The 16,930-nt window shown below is 40.1% G+C and overlaps 2 protein-coding genes and 1 non-coding gene across 6 annotated transcripts in view; 1 reads left to right on the top strand and 2 right to left on the bottom strand.

The window, feature by feature from the left end:
• Positions 1-770: 770 nt before the first annotated feature.
• Positions 771-843, bottom strand: trnak-uuu (transfer RNA lysine (anticodon UUU)). The gene has a single exon. It is a non-coding gene; the product is annotated as a tRNA-Lys (tRNA).
• A 130-nt stretch (positions 844-973) lies between these two features.
• On the bottom strand, positions 974-10,753 carry atg9a (ATG9 autophagy related 9 homolog A (S. cerevisiae)). The gene is made up of 20 exons (XM_007576737.2): positions 10,545-10,753; positions 10,188-10,243; positions 9,355-9,502; positions 9,181-9,224; positions 9,024-9,088; positions 8,773-8,922; positions 8,258-8,399; positions 7,960-8,100; positions 7,739-7,859; positions 7,420-7,595; positions 7,210-7,332; positions 6,484-6,671; positions 5,221-5,374; positions 4,909-5,088; positions 4,609-4,821; positions 4,284-4,507; positions 3,216-3,333; positions 2,852-3,116; positions 2,471-2,616; positions 974-2,377 (listed from the first exon to the last, which is right to left on the bottom strand). Exons 3-20 carry the CDS (start codon positions 9,455-9,457, stop codon positions 2,369-2,371), a joined length of 2,562 nt encoding a protein of 853 aa, XP_007576799.1. The 5' UTR covers positions 9,458-9,502; positions 10,188-10,243; positions 10,545-10,753; the 3' UTR covers positions 974-2,368.
• A 4,232-nt stretch (positions 10,754-14,985) lies between these two features.
• The window catches only part of myo10l1 (myosin X, like 1), a 43,842-nt gene continuing 41,897 nt past the window's right edge, over positions 14,986-16,930 (top strand). Inside the window, exon 1 of one of the 4 annotated variants that reach the window (XM_016663101.1) lies at positions 14,986-15,474. In XM_016663101.1, the coding sequence (XP_016518587.1) occupies positions 15,454-15,474 (21 nt within the window). In that variant the 5' untranslated portion in view covers positions 14,986-15,453. The remainder of the gene's footprint in view (positions 15,475-16,930) is intronic. The other 3 variants (XM_016663093.1, XM_016663121.1, XM_007576694.2) reach the window with 3 other exon arrangements.

Here is a 16,930-nt window from a genome sequence, read left to right as displayed (position 1 = left end):
CTGAAGCCCCACCTATCTTATACGTCACTCAAAACAAGAATACAACTGGCCAATCACATTGGTGTTTATAGCCACCGATGTTTAATTGACGGGTCTTGTAGCCATTCAATAAGGCCTATGAATCTACCTCTCCTGTATTGCAGGTTTGAATATGCGAACACGTTACTCTATGTAAGGGTTTAATTGCTTAATTCCCAAAGTCTCATTAGGTTCTTTAACATTTTTTAACAGTTCATTACCTGTACATATTTAGCAGAAAGAGTCAAATCTTACTTGAGTGCCACTTTATATAAAAAATGCTATATTTTAGGGCTGGTTGGATAATTTTTGATCTGACTGATTATATCGATTACATTACTCTCTGAAAACAGCTGTTCTGCATCGACAGACAGGCAATGTTTGAACATTTTTTTGTCTTCGATTCTTGCTGGTTTTCCTTATTGCAACTAGAAGGCGCTCCAGTGGCGTGTGACGTAATGCAATTAGTATGCGTTGTACGCTGGTGTCATTCCTAAATGCGAGTAAAGTCGGAAAGCATCCCAATGAAATAAATAACGAGTAAACAGATCAAGTGTGTTTAAAAAAGACTGAATCACTTAAGTTTGGGTCAATTGCAACTCGCATGTCGTATCGACTCTTACTCTTTCACAATGACACAGGCGTAACAACATAAGTGAGAAGAGGCAATTAATTACGTAAATTAAGTTAATTAAACTTGCGCTAATCTAAACTATCTTAAATTTATGCCAATTAAAACTAAAATTTACGATCGCCCGAACAGGGACTTGAACCCTGGACCCTCAGATTAAAAGTCTGATGCTCTACCGACTGAGCTATCCGGGCTCTGAAGAAAATGTGAGGCGTAGACACCAAAAACCCTTTTACCCCACAATACAATACAATTGATGTGTTTAAGTGTAATACGAGCTCCGAGTGATCGGCTATGAACAAATATTTCAGAAAATACGCAGAGTAATTGCCATGTCTTTAATAGATTAATTTACAACTGTACAAAATATTATGCAGCATCTATAAAACAGAAATCAGCTATTCCTTTAATTAGCCTGCATCTATAGATGCTTATTATTATAACATTGTTCTTTTTTAACCCCTCAACTGTCATGATGACACCACTGATTTGTAAGCATTTTGAGGGTGAAAATTAAGGAGTTTTAAACACCAGAGCTCATTGTTAGGCACATACTTAATTCAAAGCAGCCACTCATCATGGCACATCAATTTAACACATAAAATAACTTAAAATATACAAACATAGCATACAAAACAATCAAAACATGTACATTTCCTAAGAAATTATTAAAGTGCAATTCCTCATTTCCCATATTTTCCAAGTGATAAGGAGACAGAACAGCCATGCTGTGAATAGTAGAGATTTGCTGCAGGGGGGAGTGATCTTGTTTAAACTCTTCTCATGCAGTTGCATTTAGGGCTACTTTATACAAAAAAGAAAATTCAACACAAAACCTGCAGTCCTAAGAAATGTCTAAATATAAGATTCAGTTTTTTACTGTGGACTAACCATATAATTATCTAAAATGTGCATATGTTCACACAGATGGCTGCTGCTCTGTTTAAATAATCATCTGAATAAGAATCAATCTGTTCAAACTGAACCATATTTATGAAAAAGTCCTAAACAATTTTTGAAAAATTAAATTGATAAAAAATACACATGTAGAGAGAATTCAAAATATGGTTGAATATGGTCAGTTAACTTACCTTAGTTTTTTGCAAAAAGGTCAAATGTAAGTCAAAATACAGAGAACATGGTATAAATAATGAACATCTTCCTGTTATTTAGTACAAGAACATATATAGACATTACAGTTTTATCTTAAAAAAAATAAAATAAAAACCATAGAACTTGTTTTGCTGGAATCATCAAAAGTACATTCTGTACTTTTGGTACTGATTTAGAGAATCATTCTTTCAGATTTATAAAAGAGTGAGCAATTAAGAATCAAGTTTGGATTAATATTGGATGCTTCCTACAGTCCCAAGTCTTTACATTTTTTTCCCTACATTGCAATAACACAATGAATTTTATTTGTAATCCTATGACATCATAAAAATGCTTAGTGTAGTCTGCCGTTGACTTGCTATAGGAAATAACTTGATCCTGCAGTCACTCCTGTGATGAATGCAGTTTCATGCCACCTGCTACAGAAGTCAAAATGTTATAACATCCAGCCGTATTTATTAGTACAAAGCATCCAGTCGATTTCACTTCCAAAGAGTTTAAAGGGGTTGTGATAAACCCTGCTGTACATTTTCAAGACAAGGTACAGGTATGCAGAAGGATGAGGATGAGTGTTCAGTTAACTGTAATGGTATTTCTTCATATGGCTTATGTAACCTAAAACAAAACAAACAGAGGACACATATATATTAGAAATACAAACATGCAGGCAAAATGACTGCTACGTTCTGCCAACCAAAGAGCATTTACTTTGTGTATGTGAGGAGGGAGCTCATCCTCTGAAGTTTCCTCTTGCACAGGCTCATGATGTCTCGATGATTCTTTACCGTCCTCTGCCCAGCCACCCATTGGCACGTGGGCCGTCCTCACAACCTTTCCAGCAGTACCAAAATGGTCTTGAAAGTAAAGGTAAAGAGAAGGCAGTTGAGAAGAAACACTAAATGAGAACTATTTTTATAGAATCTGCCAAGTTCCCAGCTAAACCTTCATCACCCGACCCACCGCTCTTGTGCTAGAAAAATCAAAATCCTTTCATTCCAGTGACACAATTGACAATTATAAGAGTAAACTTAGAGCAATGACATTAAAAAAATAAAATATTTTTAGAAGGAACAGTGGATAGTGACAGACCTGCGGCGGGCCCACTGTGACGCCTCTGACTGCTGCTCTGTGCCTTTTCCCCATCCTGGCCCATGTTGGTGCCGCCAGTGGCTGAAGCGGAACTGGCACCGGGACTCGGAAGCGTGGCGGGGAAGGTTTGCGAGCGTGGGAAATTTCGGGAGCGAGTGTTCGGCTCGCTCCTCACTTCATCGGGGATGCTGTCGCTGCTTTCGTCGCTCTCCTGTCTGTGCCACGTGTGACGCGACAGATCACCACGGGACTGCTGCTTGTGAAGCTTAACGGAAAACAAAACAAGACTCGAGCTGATATCGATTGAAATAGTCATTAAATGGATTGATAATACGTCTTAGCATAGGCAAGAATACAGATTTACCTCATGTATGTAAAGTGCATGAATGCTCATTTCAGTCGAGGCATACTCTGACAGGACTAAACTCGTGAGCTGGCCCTCCCATGCGCTGCTGCCTGAGCTCACAGTTCGGGCATCAGTTCTTAACAACAGAGAGAGTAAAAAAGGGGATAAAATAAGAAAAACAAGGCAATAAAAAGTTGAACAACAGAAAGGAAGATAGTTCAGTACCTTGCAAAGTATTCAAACTACTTGATAGGGCTTAAAGATTTTACAAATGCATCATAGTGATAGTTAGCTGGAATCATAGTGATAGAATATGCCCACATGTGACACATTACGGTGCCCAAGATGCTAAATAAAACCTACAAAGGTTTATCACAACCACCACTGCCATCAAAATATTTACCTATAATATCACCCTTTCATTATTTTCTGGAATTTTACATTCCTAACATTCCTAACTCTTGAACCGGTTCACACTTTGTTCCATTACAACCTTAAACTGCAGTTCATTTTTAGGGGATTTTATGTGGTAGACCAATACAAGGTACTGCCTAAATTTTCAAACTAAAATTTAACTGATACAAATCAGAATTTAGTCAAAACCACCTTTCAAAGCACTGACTATTTGCCAATTGCAAAATACTTAAATCTCTGTTTGAATGTATTGTCATGGTGCCGTTTGTTCTTTAACAAGCCTTTGAGGTCCTCAGGGAGCAGATGTTTTTTGTTTATTTTTAATTGAGATTAAATTACATACTAGTGGACTATTTACTACTAAAATGTGACTTCTGAAAGGAGCTGTGTCCAATAAATTTTACTTTGGGGTATCAGAGTCAACTGTGCAGAATACAAAAGCACACTAAACTTCTTAGCCTTCTTTTTTCTAAAATAAATTAAAACTCTGTATTATTTTGCTTCCAGATTACATTTATTCTCCACTTTGTCTTGGTCTTCCACATAACATGCTATTCATATACATTGGAGTTTGTGGCTGTAACGTGAAAAAGGGTCAAGGGGCGTGAATAGTTTTGCAAGGCTCTGTAGATATCAGCATTTCTGGCTGATTTGAACATTGTATTTACTTACCCAGAGCCAGTCATGGCTCTGCCAGTAAAGCCACTCACTCTATGAGCAGCACTCAAGCTGCCTCTAAGGTGAAGGCTGCTGCTGATTGGCGAGAGAGAGCGCAGGGCCGTTGCTCCGCCGGGCATTCCAGTAACTGCATTGTTTGCTAAAGAGCTGTCGCAGGCGAAATGAACAGAGCCCAGGGTGGAGGGGCCTGCCAAGATGTTTGCAACAAGACTTCTTGGCTACAAGTGAGGGGGAAAAAAAGAGCAAAAGATTAAATGAATAATTAACTGCGGAGAGTTCAGACATCACTGCAGAGATATCGCTTTGTTTATGACCCTACTTCAGACTCTGACAAGGAGAGCGGATGCGTTTCAGAGGAGGCCCCTGCAGCCTCCCTGTTGACTCGCTCTTTCAGCTGGCTGATGAAGTGTGTCGTCTCTCTAGGAGGCTGCCAGTGTGGGTTGGTGATGGCGAAGTGCATCAGCGATAACTCCGTCTTCCCATCCTCCGCCTGCTGGTAGATGGATGCCTCGGTCTTTCCCTCCGACATCCACTGCGGAGCAGAAATCAAACACCGATCAATGGGCTGCTGCACGACTCGGACGTAACCACTTCTAACGCCTGTCGGGATGAGCCTCACCGCTGGGTGTCCGTGCTGCCTGATGTCCATCTGGGCAAACGAGCAGGTGTCCCCCACCCCGATCACCTCCACCGTGAAATTCCTAAAGAAATCAATGATCTCCAGAGACTTCCTCCTCAGGCAGAAGATGAGAATGATGGGAGTCACCACTGGACTTAGGAGCTCCTCAAGAATAAACACCTGCAGGTGAGGAAAAATGTTGATGGACTAAAACCCAAAGCTTCCTTGGGAAGGTGTAACCTGCATTGTACTGTTGGATCAGTGAGTTCAGACACTTGACATCTAATCCTGGATATTGTTTTTCCCACTTACAGCTTTGTACTGGAAGAGCTGGGAGAACTGGTCTCGGGTCTCATATCTGTGGGCGTTGCCCTGCCAATGGTCAGGCATGTAGTGGATGTGAGCCAGGATGACCCGCAGCAGCTGTTCAGGACAAAACACCATGTGCTTATCAGGAATAAATGACCTGAAGAGAGAGAAACAGGTTGAAGAAAATTACTATGTTACATACACACTGGGCATGAATTATAAAGCAAATAATTAGTGAAGTTTAACCACGAACAAGTTATGCCTGATAAGTGAAATAAGAGTAAAAACTAAATTCTTACATAAAATATACTTGGGTGTGTATGACTGTAGGTACAAAAGTTTTTTTTTTTTCTATTAGGACCCCAAATTCACCCAGACACTTAAGATGGCTACACAGTGGCGCAGTTGGTAGAGCTGTTGCCTTGCAGCAAGAAGGTTCTGGGTTCGATTCCCGGCCCCAGTCTTTCTGCATGGAGTTTGCATGCGTGGGTTTTCTCTGGGTACTCCGGTTTCCTCCCAGTCTAAAAACATGACTGTTAGGTTAACTGGTCTGTCTAAATTGCCCCAAGGTGTGTGTGCATGGTTGTGTGTCTCTGTGTTGCCCTGCGACAGACTGGTGACCTGTCCAGTGTGAACCCCGCCTCTTGCCCGGAACGTTAGCTGGAGATGGGCACCAGCAACCCTCCTGACCCCACTAAGGGACAAGGGTGTAAGAAAATGGATGGACTTAAGATCTGTGTGCTGGTTTGAAAGATTTTTCACATTTGGCCACGTCAAACTCCAAATAATTTTAAAGGGATTTTATGTGATAAACCAAGTCAAAAGTTGTGCACAATTGTATTTCAAAATTGGTGTTTTTACTTAATTCTATTCTGCATTCATTTGTTGTTGAAGAAAATCCATTCGAACAGAAAAGGTGTTTCACAATCATGACGGTGAGTTCAGGGTGCAGTGCGGTGTTACTCTTCGTTCACAAGCACTAATTTGTGGACTGCACAAATAATATTCTTCCGGTGGGCAGATTCGCCCATATAAGCTTGTGAACCTCTGCAGCTCCTCCAGAGTTACCAAAAGCCTCTTGGATGCTTCTCTCATTTTCTCATCACCTTGGATTTAGCTATTGCTCATACAGTCCATTGAGGTTTGTAGTTCCAAAAAGAAAAAAAAAAAAAATCTGAACACTTTTGCAAAACAATGTCCATGCCAGAAGAATTGCCAACAACAAAAGTAAAAACAGGTGTTGTGGCTCGTTTTACTTATTCTTACCTACAAACTGTTATGCAGACTCCAAGCAGCGTGACAGACGAGAGAACATGTTCCACTGCGAGAACATCCTCGTCGTAGATGGTCAGAGCAATGAGAACGGCCAGAAGGGAGCCGGCGAAAAATGCCACGTTCTTGGCAACGACTGTCAGCAGGGGAGAAAGGAAGCAGTTCATGTACTTGGACGCAGCCTGGATATAAAGATAACAAAGGAGGAAGAACAGGAAGAGAAGAAAAGAGAACAGGATTAATTATTAACTTCACTCCACACACCCTTTTGTTTATTCTAAAGCATTGGTTCTCACTCCAGCTCCCCAGGGCACGCTGTCCTGCATGCTTTAATTGTTTCCAAGCTGCTGCACAACCGACTTAAATTAACAGGCGATTATCAGGATTCTACAGAACTCGGAGGAATGCTGAAGAGGTAACGGCGTCATTTGAATCGGTGCGCTGGAGCAGAAACACATTTCTGAAATATGAGGGTGCATTCACACCGGCCCTGTTCAGTCCACTTTTATCAAACTCCAGTTCGTTTGTCCAGAGAAGCACCTGTTCGTTTGAGGACGTATGAATGCGCAACTCTGATCAGTCTAAAAACCCAAGTCTTGGTTCGATTAAAGTGCACTGTGACGTGGTTTGAAAGAGGACAGGGATTGAGAGCAACCGCTTTAAAGAAAATTGCATTCAGATTGCTTTTGGGGTGTTTGTGAGGCGAGGCGGTGTTCTGACCTTGTAGCCTTTACTGAGGCGGGACATGAGCTCGTGGTCCAGCTCGTTGAAGTGACGCAGGTAACATCGACCGTAAAGAGACCAGCATCTCGCCCCCAGGGATCCAGGCTCCCGCTTGATTATCTTCATACAACAAACAAATAACTCTTATGATTAAAAACAAACTAAACGTCGTGAGAGTTTGCTAAAGTGGATGTTTTAGCTTTGTACCTCAGTGTAACTAAAGAAGGCGTACAGAATCTGCCACACCAGGATGACTGGACACAGAAGCAGATTTGCAATCCCAATCCACAGGATACGAGATGCCAGCCTATCTGCAAGCTCCAGCCTGTTGCCTCCTCTCTTATACTCTTGCTTCAGACTCCACTCATTCTCAAATAGGGAGCCTAACAAAAAAAATAAAATAAAAAAATGAAAGTAACAACATAAAAGCTCCAACTGAAATTCAAAACCTTGTAACCATGTCCTTATGCTGGTAAATTCAGATGCATAAATGCGAAATGAATGTTTGGATTAAGACTTCACGCACCTGGTCCCCAAAAGAAGATTAGCTCAAAGTTGTATTTGAGACCCCGGGTGTAGAAAACGCTGTCTCCCAGTACAGGAAGCCGAAATCGCACGGGAAGGAGGGATTTATTCACCATAGCAACCTGGAGAAGTAAAGGAAGACATGTTTCGGATGAACTCACAGCTTTCTGCGGTGTTCGAAAACAAACGCTTTCTAAATTAACGAGTGACAAATGTACACACCATGTAGTTTTTGAAGCGGAGGATTCGGTGGTAAATGTCGAGCTCCGTCAGCTCTTTCTTATGAATGCAGATCTGGTGCTCCTTCTGGATCTCGATGATCCTGGCCTGAACTTCCTGCCACGTTGCGTAGGGGAGCTCAGACTGAAGCGCAAAAGGACAATAAATGTCACGGGTCAGGCTTTAATGTGCGTAGCCGTTATAAACGTCGCTGGGTGTATTTGATGTCAACGTGGCAAACCTTAGCAGGACTAACATCACTAAGAAGCGACAAACAGGAAATACAAACCGCCTGCCTCACCATGCTCATCTTCAGCGCATTGATGTAGAAAGATCTGATCTCCCAGTAGCAGCAAACGTTGTAGAGGAATTTGACCAAACGATGTAACCAGAACACCCCGGAGATGATCAGAACAAAGATCACAAACGCGTTGTCTCGGATACTGAGAGAGAGAAGAAGAGGTCCACTTTTATTAATAGAAGACAAAAAAGAAGTGCCTATATTTACATGTAGAAAATGATTTATAACTCTTAAATTTTTCCACATTATGTCACATTACAATGAGAAACTTCAAAGTGTTTTATTGGGATTTCTTTACATCCCAGCGCCAACACTTTGTACAACCATGTTTGGATGCAAGTAGAAGTCCAAGGTCTTTGATTGGCCCACTTTTCGGATGATTATTAGTTCAATATTTCTGAAATCCGTTGATGTTTTTGGTTATAATGTGGCAAAATGTGGAGAGGTTCCAAGCTGTCTAAATGCTTTTGCAAAATACCCTAAACATACTAGTGTAATTCAGACGTGGTACTCACTGGGCATTGCAGACATCCATTGGGAGGATTGCATCTGGTAAGGTGACTTTAGATGAATCTGTATGATTTACGAACTTGTTGGCAAAGAGGACGTCGTAATCCACACAGTTAGCCAGAAAAACTGTGAAACCAACCACAAATAGCAGCTGTCTGCAGAGAGAGAGGCAACAAAGATGTGGACATGAAGAAATAATATCTGAGACACATTAAACACTACTAGTAAGACTTGGTTTAATGGATCGGATACGTACACCAGCTCAAAGATCTCTCCCAATAGCATGCAGGTGAATCCATTCTTCTGGTGCAGATTATAGACGTGAAGAAGATTAAGGACTAATTTCATCAGAAGTTGCATCTCATGCATGGACATTCATATTCTCAACATGTTTTCAAAAACCAAAAGGATATTCTTTGAAAAAACAAGTCCAGGTTTTCGATGTGGTGCCACTGAGCTGGAAGAGAAGAATTTCAAACTAATTAAAAAAAAAAAAGGTTCTGCAACATGAAAAACAGCTTTTTGTGTATTATAAGTTCAATTAATAATTTTTTTTATTTTTTGAGGGGGGGTGACTTATCTCCTACATTTGCTTCCCTCAGGCACGTGCATCAGCAGGTTCTCCTCGCCAGGAGGCGAGTCGCTGTAGGACGCCTCCAGGCGCTGATACTCGGTCTCAAAGTGCGCCATGGCGGTAGGGCTAGTTCGGTCTCACAAAGCAGCCTCTGCTACAGCCTGGAGACATGGAGGAAAGCCAAAGATGGTGCAGATAGGAAGAAAAGTGTCAAATAAAATGGAAGAGGTTTACATCTTCCATTAAAAAACAAGCAAGACATTTGTTTTGGAGACAGCAACTTGAGGGCTAAAGTATTTTTCTCAAAGCAGCAGAAAGGATTAATTTTGAAAATATTTCTGACCACAAAATGAAGATGTAGAAAGTCTAGGTGTGGAAGCTAAGTCAGCCACAGCTTTTAACTCTACAGTTGGTGAAATGTAAGCCTGTTGGCTCTACCTAGTAAGAACTATTATATTGTGTTATACATTTTTGTTTTAAAATATTTGCCACTATCCTTTGAAATTCTGTTTTATTGACTTGCAATTGTTAGTTAATGGAAAGTGGTTTCATTTTATCTTAGGAACAACACTGAAGCGAAATGAAAACCAAATCAAATGCCAAGTGGAGCATTTGACAGTAACACTGATAGGATCCCACAGAGATCCAGATTTGAATAGTCTTAATTTAAACAGCATTTTAACACATGTTGTGATGTAAAGAGGGGGTCGTTTATGTTCTGTAAGGAAGTTTGCAATGCAGGTATAACGACATCCTGTAACAGGAAATGGCAAGAAAACACTGAGCAGGGCAAATCTCTCATACATTCAAGGGAGGTAAGAAAAATATACACAAAAACAGACTTACATCCATTCCTGCCAAGTGTGGTTCATCCTGCTCAGGAGGCTAGTCAACATTCCCAGCTACAGTAAAAAAGAAAAAGAAAGAGCGAAGCTTAAATTAGAAACATAGACATAAGTGAAGAAGAGTCCTTTTTTCCCCCTAAAATTGGCTATTTCTGGTTAAAATGACAACAGGAAACTGGCGGAAATAAAGACTGACTATCTATAGCAATAAGCAAAGCAGCTATGAGCTAAATTAACTTGAAATGTTACAAAAACCTCATAGCAGGCAATGCTATGTATATATGAGAAACAACAACACTCGGAGGTACCGTTGCACTGAGTGTTGTCGTGTTTGACAGCACAGGCCTGCCTCCCTTACCAAAAATATATCCCCTCTTGGTTCTCGCAACATGAAGGCCAAATCCTGGGCCTCGCCTGTCCTCTGAGTCAGTCTAAATGTGAAATTCCGGGAGATTTTCATCCGATGACTCCTTGTTATTTTCGTTTTCGCTCCCCTCACAGTAGAAGTCAGGCACAAGCCAGTTTCATTTTCGAAACACCTAGCAGTGTGACGTCTGTCACAGCTAACAGGCAGAACATTGTCCAATCAGAAAAGGGTACCTCTGACGCAACACCTACAGTGGCCAATAGAAATTCTACAAAGGCGGGTCCTGTGTGGTTCCTCGCCCTTTGCGCTGATTTATATTATTTTTAAATGAGTATTTAGCGCCACCACATGTTTGTTAGGCAGTACTAAAATATTTTCAGACTAATTGTAATGAAGAACGCTGATGTTGAAATTACAAGTCTAATTTAATAAAATATGTAATCTCTTAATTAATTTGTTTTGTCTGCCGTTCTTCTGTGAAATATTAGAACTCTGGTTCCTCACGTAAACCCCTCAGAAACATATAAAGAATAAGAAATATTCTTTACATGATTTTTTTTCCAGATTAAAACATTAAATTTTAAATAGAAATACATTTTTCTAATTTTTTGTTCAAATATGGATGAGTGGAAATATAGATTTTCCTTTTATGTTTAAAATATTAAAACATGAACCATGTTATTACTGTTTTCTGCTTTCATCTTATGACGTGACTGTAATAGAAGCAGTTTTTTTCTGAATGTCTCAGACATTTTGTTTGTTTGTTTGTTTGTTTGTTTGTTTTTCATGTTTGGACATGAATAAATATATATTTTAAAAATATCAATTATGGGCCCTGAAATGAAATGAGGTAAAGTTAAGTTAAATTGTACCTGTTATATTTACCTCTAAGGTTTCATAATCATATTTTTATTAAACTAAACACTGGGTTTTGTCCTGCATATTTAAATCGATGTAGAGTTAATGAGGCCCCGGAACTGAATCCCAGCACAAAAACTATGTTTTTACAAAGCCAGACTCACTGTCTCTCTTGATGCATATTCATGTAATGACTGTTAAGCCTTAGGAGTGACAGCTGGTCTTCGTTCAATATATCACTGCTGCACTGTTAACAACAACGACTGAAAGTGTTTGAACCTTTGAGAATTAAAACCTGAGGAGTTCATTGATCAGCCTCCCTGCACAATCATTGAATGACAAGTGTTGATCTTTACAAATACATCAGCACTTTTTTTCTCATACAAATTCAATATCATGTTCTATTTTCTTTTTCTTCAAGGAAATAATAATAAAAAAGAGGGGGCTGAGGTGTCTTGAGTCAGGTGGTAGCTTGTGTAATCCTGTTAAATACTGATCTTGGGAATTTAATCCATTCTGATGAGGATTAGGTTTTAATCAAGCAAATCCAGTGTTTAGTTTGTTGCTATGACTTCCAATAAAAACTAAACAGTAATTGCAAAGTAATACACCTTGTAAGTTGTAATACATTAATTATTCTGACTATCCTTTTTTTTTTTTTTTTTTTGCTCACAAGAGATGAGTAATTTTAAGCTCATATGTCTGGGTGGGTGTGTGTATAAGCATGTGTGCGCTGCAGGAGTCTATAGCTGGCTGATTAAATTACCTTCCTGCCTATTGGGAATTATGGGGGTTGCTCTGCAACTTGATTTGGTCCAATGACTGTCATGCTGCTATAAAAGCTGAGGGTCGGGTAGAAAAGGGGAGGGGTGCAGAAGGGCGGGGGCAGGGTGTGGCATGTATAGGGGGTGCTTCATAGATTAGGGAATCGGGATGAGATCATCTTTCCAAAGCAGTTTAATTAGATTACATTCTTTCCTGCATGTGACAAAATCTCAGTGCAGTTCATGTTGCACCATTAAATGAAGTTGAATCATTGCTTGTTTTCATTTGAATGCTGGTACCTCTTAATACCTGTAATACCTTGATGTAGGTATGTAAACAATCCAAAATTTGCAACTGAGGGACAAATGTAAATATGCCTTTTTAGTAGCATATTTCCTTGTAGAGGTGAACATTTTAATTATTAAAAGTGTTTAATTATTTACATATTTGCATCAAAATAGTAAAATAAGACATCCCACATGGTTGCCTAAACCTTGGATCTTTGGATCCTGTTGGTGCCCTGCATCCTCTGCAACATTTTAAAAAAATCTTATAAAAGAGAAATCTAGTGTTTAATTGTGCAGCTTTCAATTTAAAGATACTAATAACAGTTTAAAAGCGGGTCGTCAAGGGTTAATCATAGACCCCTCATCACCACACAATGCTATTTGTACTGTTAAAACTTTGAAGAGTTTGAAGTCTAAAAGTCGTTCAGTTGTGAGATTGCCCCCTGGTGGTCACAAACAAAATGGACCCAACGTTATATTTATTTTTTCTCTTTTACATGCAAAATTACATTGTAAAGCAATTTGTTTACAGCAAGGGACAGCTGTTTCTTTAATTTCAATTGAATGAGTGATGCACAACCTTAAACGTTTTAAGAGACTTTAAAAGAAATCAAGCAGACCTTCCAATACAAGCTCACAAAGAAAAGTTTTATCTTGTATTTTAATTTTCATTCATTACAAAATTCAAAATAAGGAAATAATATGCACAAACTGTTGTATGACTAAGGTCTGTCAATAAAAACCTTCAAAAAAGTAAAAGGAGCTAATTTCAGATATTACTTTTCCAGGGTGGATTCAAAAGTCTGACATTGTCGTGTTTTAGCTGTAAACCTTTGTTTCTGAAAAAAAATTGTTTTAGGTGATGCTTTAATGTGGCAGCTGTAAACGGCTCAGTATAATTGTATGTCTCTATACTGTAACTTATATTTGTGCTCTCTTTACTTTTCTGTGTGTCTGAATCTCCGGGATTGAACATGTCTTTCTTTTTGTTATGTTTTTCTTTCAACTTCAATCCTGGACAACCTCCCAGAGTCTTTTTGTCCTGAAGGTTTTGCCACGGTAAAAGACAAATTACTTCTTTTCTCATTGTCTTCACTCGTTTATCTGTGTAACAGAAAATAGATGTGATCCTTGCTTCAACATGTGATTTATTTATTTTTTTATGTTTTTTGCCACAACCTGACTCAGGGATAAAGACAAAAATATGAAAGAACACATAAAAATGTTAACAAATGTTTATTTTAAGAAAAGGTAACAGTAATATGATATGTAAAATCTTCAGTAAATGTCAACAAAATTGAAACGGCACAAGCCCTGAAATTTGTATAATAATTTAGAGAAGTCAAACTTGTCTCTGGCTTTCCCAGTTAGATATTAAAACGAGCAGTTGATCATTATTGCAGACATTTCACCAGGAGGGCTTTTCTTCTACTTTTTAAATAATAGCGTGCTTTCTGTTACATCCATTAGTGGATGTGCCTGCAGTGAAAGACAAGGAGGTTCACAGAAGGCGAGAAACTGGAAGAGAAGGAGGGCAATAAACGAGGAGAGATTTATGGACCCTGCGGTCGTAAAAACCGATTGCCCGTGGCGTCGTGAGTGATGCCTTTTAGCACACGCAACATACGATGTCTGCTCACATTCTCACTCAGACCTCATTGAGATACATGTGCACAGTGCTTTGTGGTGAGTTCAGCCACATTCGATTCCATAAATGTGTGCAAGGAAATAAAACTCACAATCATGAACACAAGCGCTCATGTTTGACCTCCACAGTTATCTCACATGTCACCTAATGCTCAGTCCACATCCACATTCAGTGTTAGAGTGAAGAGAGGAGGAGAAATCAGGAAAGGTCTCTGATGAAAATCACTCAGTGACAGTGAGATATAAAAAAAATCCAGACTTTCTGATGTTGGTTCATTTCAAACCGTGTCTGCTTCTGTGTGCGTGTTGGAGGAGGCTTCTGATGGATTGCTGTGTAATCACAATACTGTGAGTCATTATTGATGCATCTCACATTTTCTGATGTAGGCAGGGCTTCTGAAAACCTCAAACAAAACACAAATAGTAAAGAAATTGTGATAGAGGCTTTTATTAGAAATCTGAGGCTGTAGGGAATCCAAGAAATTTTTGTTTAGCTATTTTTCAGTCATTTTATGTTAACTTGAAAATTTCTACTGTGATTGTGGGGGGGGGGATGTTTTATTTAGCAATTATCTTCTTGTTTAGAATAGGATAACTTAAACAGCTGCTGGATTACTTAAAAAGTTCACCAAGTAAGAACTAATTTATTAGTGACAAACAGATCCAAGTCAACTCTTTTCCTGTCACATCACAATGTCAGGAAGTTTATTGAAACAGCAGCTTTAAAAAAAACAACAACTGGTTTTGACACAGTTGTTCAAACTGCAAAACATTTAGGTTTGTAGTTTGAAGCAGCCACCGTCGTGCTGTCTCTGTATTGGTGGAGGCTGAATCTGCACCGCCCCGCCGGTGTGTGCGGTGCATAGTTTCAAGCTCATCCCCGGACTGGTCCTCTCTCACATCCATGCGCGCATCCTCACACACACACACACACACACACACATCCACACACTCAAACACCTACAAACGCACACATTCTGGGTCATTTAAAAGAGGCAGACCTGGAAAAAAGGCGCTTGCTTCAATTAGCGCTCCCTCAGACGGATTTTAAAATTTTATTTTTCATTTACTTTCATCACAGCCTCCTTGGATTTTGTCTCAAGTGTCTCTCTTTGCGCACAGCGCCCTGGCAGTACACATCTATGACCAATCGAGGCATATTTTGACTGAAATAAGCAATCGGTGAATGGGAAAGAAACACGGAGCCATCGCCACCTTCCCCCCCATCTTGACACACACACACACGTGCGCCTTCCCATTGGTGAGAATTGCGCACCCGACAGCGGAGCCGGTGTGTGCGCTCAGCCGGGCCGGGCGCGCGTCGTCTGGGAGGAGTAGACGGGATGGAGTCGTTTTTCACAGAGGTGAGCCTTTCAGAATCTGTGTCATTGCGTCGGACATAAACATTAACGCGCGACGATCAATGCATTTCGCATGCATTCGCATCGATGCTGGTTTACAGGCTGCTGCAAGATGCGTTGTGCGTTTTTTTTTCCCTCCCCCCCTCTTCGTTTTGGATTCTGATTCACGTCATGTTTGTGGCAGGTGTTGGAGGAGTCGGTGCCGCTCGTCACCTTCTCTCTTACGAAAGCAGAGAAGAAGAAGAAGAAAAAAACTGGGTCCAGTTGCAGATCTTCACACGTGTTGTTGATAAAGCGCTTGATTCATTTTATTATCACTGCAGAGCATCAAGGCCTGGCAGTCGGTGGAGTCGGGGCAAACGAAGCGCAGGAAAATTGGCCAAAGGAGGGCTGGCTCTGGCTTTTGCATCCATAAAGCTTTCGGATTAAATCCAATCTGTGAAGGAAAGGCAGAGAAGCGGTGGTGATTAGCAACAGTCGTCTCAGAATATACAGAAGAGAGAAGCTTTGACTGGGCCGTAAATGGGATGGTAGGGGGGATCCATGGGTGGGTATGGGCTGGTTCAGGAGAATGGACGGAGGAGGAGGAGGAGGAGGGTGGATTCTTAGTGTAGATTGGAATGTACCAATTGGTATCATTGAACAATAGGCCCAGTCATTAAATGAAAAGTAAGTTTTCAAATGAATTAAAATGAATAAATCCAGCTTTGTTTAAGTTATGCCATTGTTCATTTATGTGAAACATGCCACCCTACATTTATTATTTCGCTCTGCACTCATGAAAAGCAGTCTTACTCATTGCCAGTATCTGTCCTCTCCAAGCTACTTATCCCCTCCCCACCCCAGCCACTCCATCCCATTTTAAGTTAATCTGATATGGGTTTAAAATGCTTGTGACTTTGGCAGTGATGTCATGCGATCTCTAAGTGTGTGCGGCTGGTTGTGTAGATTAATTCCACATTTTCCCAGCCACAAACTTCAGTGTTTTTTTTATTTTTTTTATTTTTTAAGTGGGATTTTGTTGGACAGATCAACACAAACTAGTGCAAGATTATCAAGTGAAAGAGTGAAAGAGATTCATGGCATTTCTTTTTTTTGTTCCCCCCGCCCCCACATAACAATTGCTTGTATTTGACCCCTTTACTAAAATGCCCCTACATAAAATCCAGTGCAGTCGATTGCCTGCAGACATCACCTTTTTATTAAATAGAGTGCACATTTGTGTAACTAAGTCTCATTATAAATACAACTGTTCTGTGAAGACCTCAGAGGAACATTATTGACCAAGGAACACAGCAGAAACCTCCTGATGTAATAAAGCTGTGTTAAAGTTTAAAGCGGGGTTAGGATTTGGTCCTCTGGGAGATTGATAATGTCACAGAGCACTGATCAAACACTCACCCAAAAATGAAAAGAGTATGGGACAACTGCGGACCAAAATGTGGCCTTCCATCTAAAC

This window comes from Poecilia formosa, unplaced genomic scaffold, assembly GCF_000485575.1.
Source record: "Poecilia formosa unplaced genomic scaffold, Poecilia_formosa-5.1.2 Scaffold8, whole genome shotgun sequence".
NCBI lineage: Eukaryota > Metazoa > Chordata > Actinopteri > Cyprinodontiformes > Poeciliidae > Poecilia > Poecilia formosa.
Note: the sequence above shows the minus strand (reverse complement) of the source record. Positions and strands in the feature narration are given on the sequence as shown.

Coding starts and splice junctions, on each gene's coding strand:
- atg9a (XM_007576737.2), bottom strand. CDS start 9,457: ATGGCGCACTTTGAGACCGAGTATCAGCGCCTGGAGGCGTCCTACAGC. Junction 7,333..7,419: donor CCTTCTTTAGTTACACTGAG/GTACAAAGCTAA, acceptor TGTTGTATGAAG/ATAATCAAGCGGGAGCCTGG. Junction 2,617..2,851: donor TCACAGTGGGCCCGCCGCAG/GTCTGTCACTAT, acceptor TTTACTTTCAAG/ACCATTTTGGTACTGCTGGA.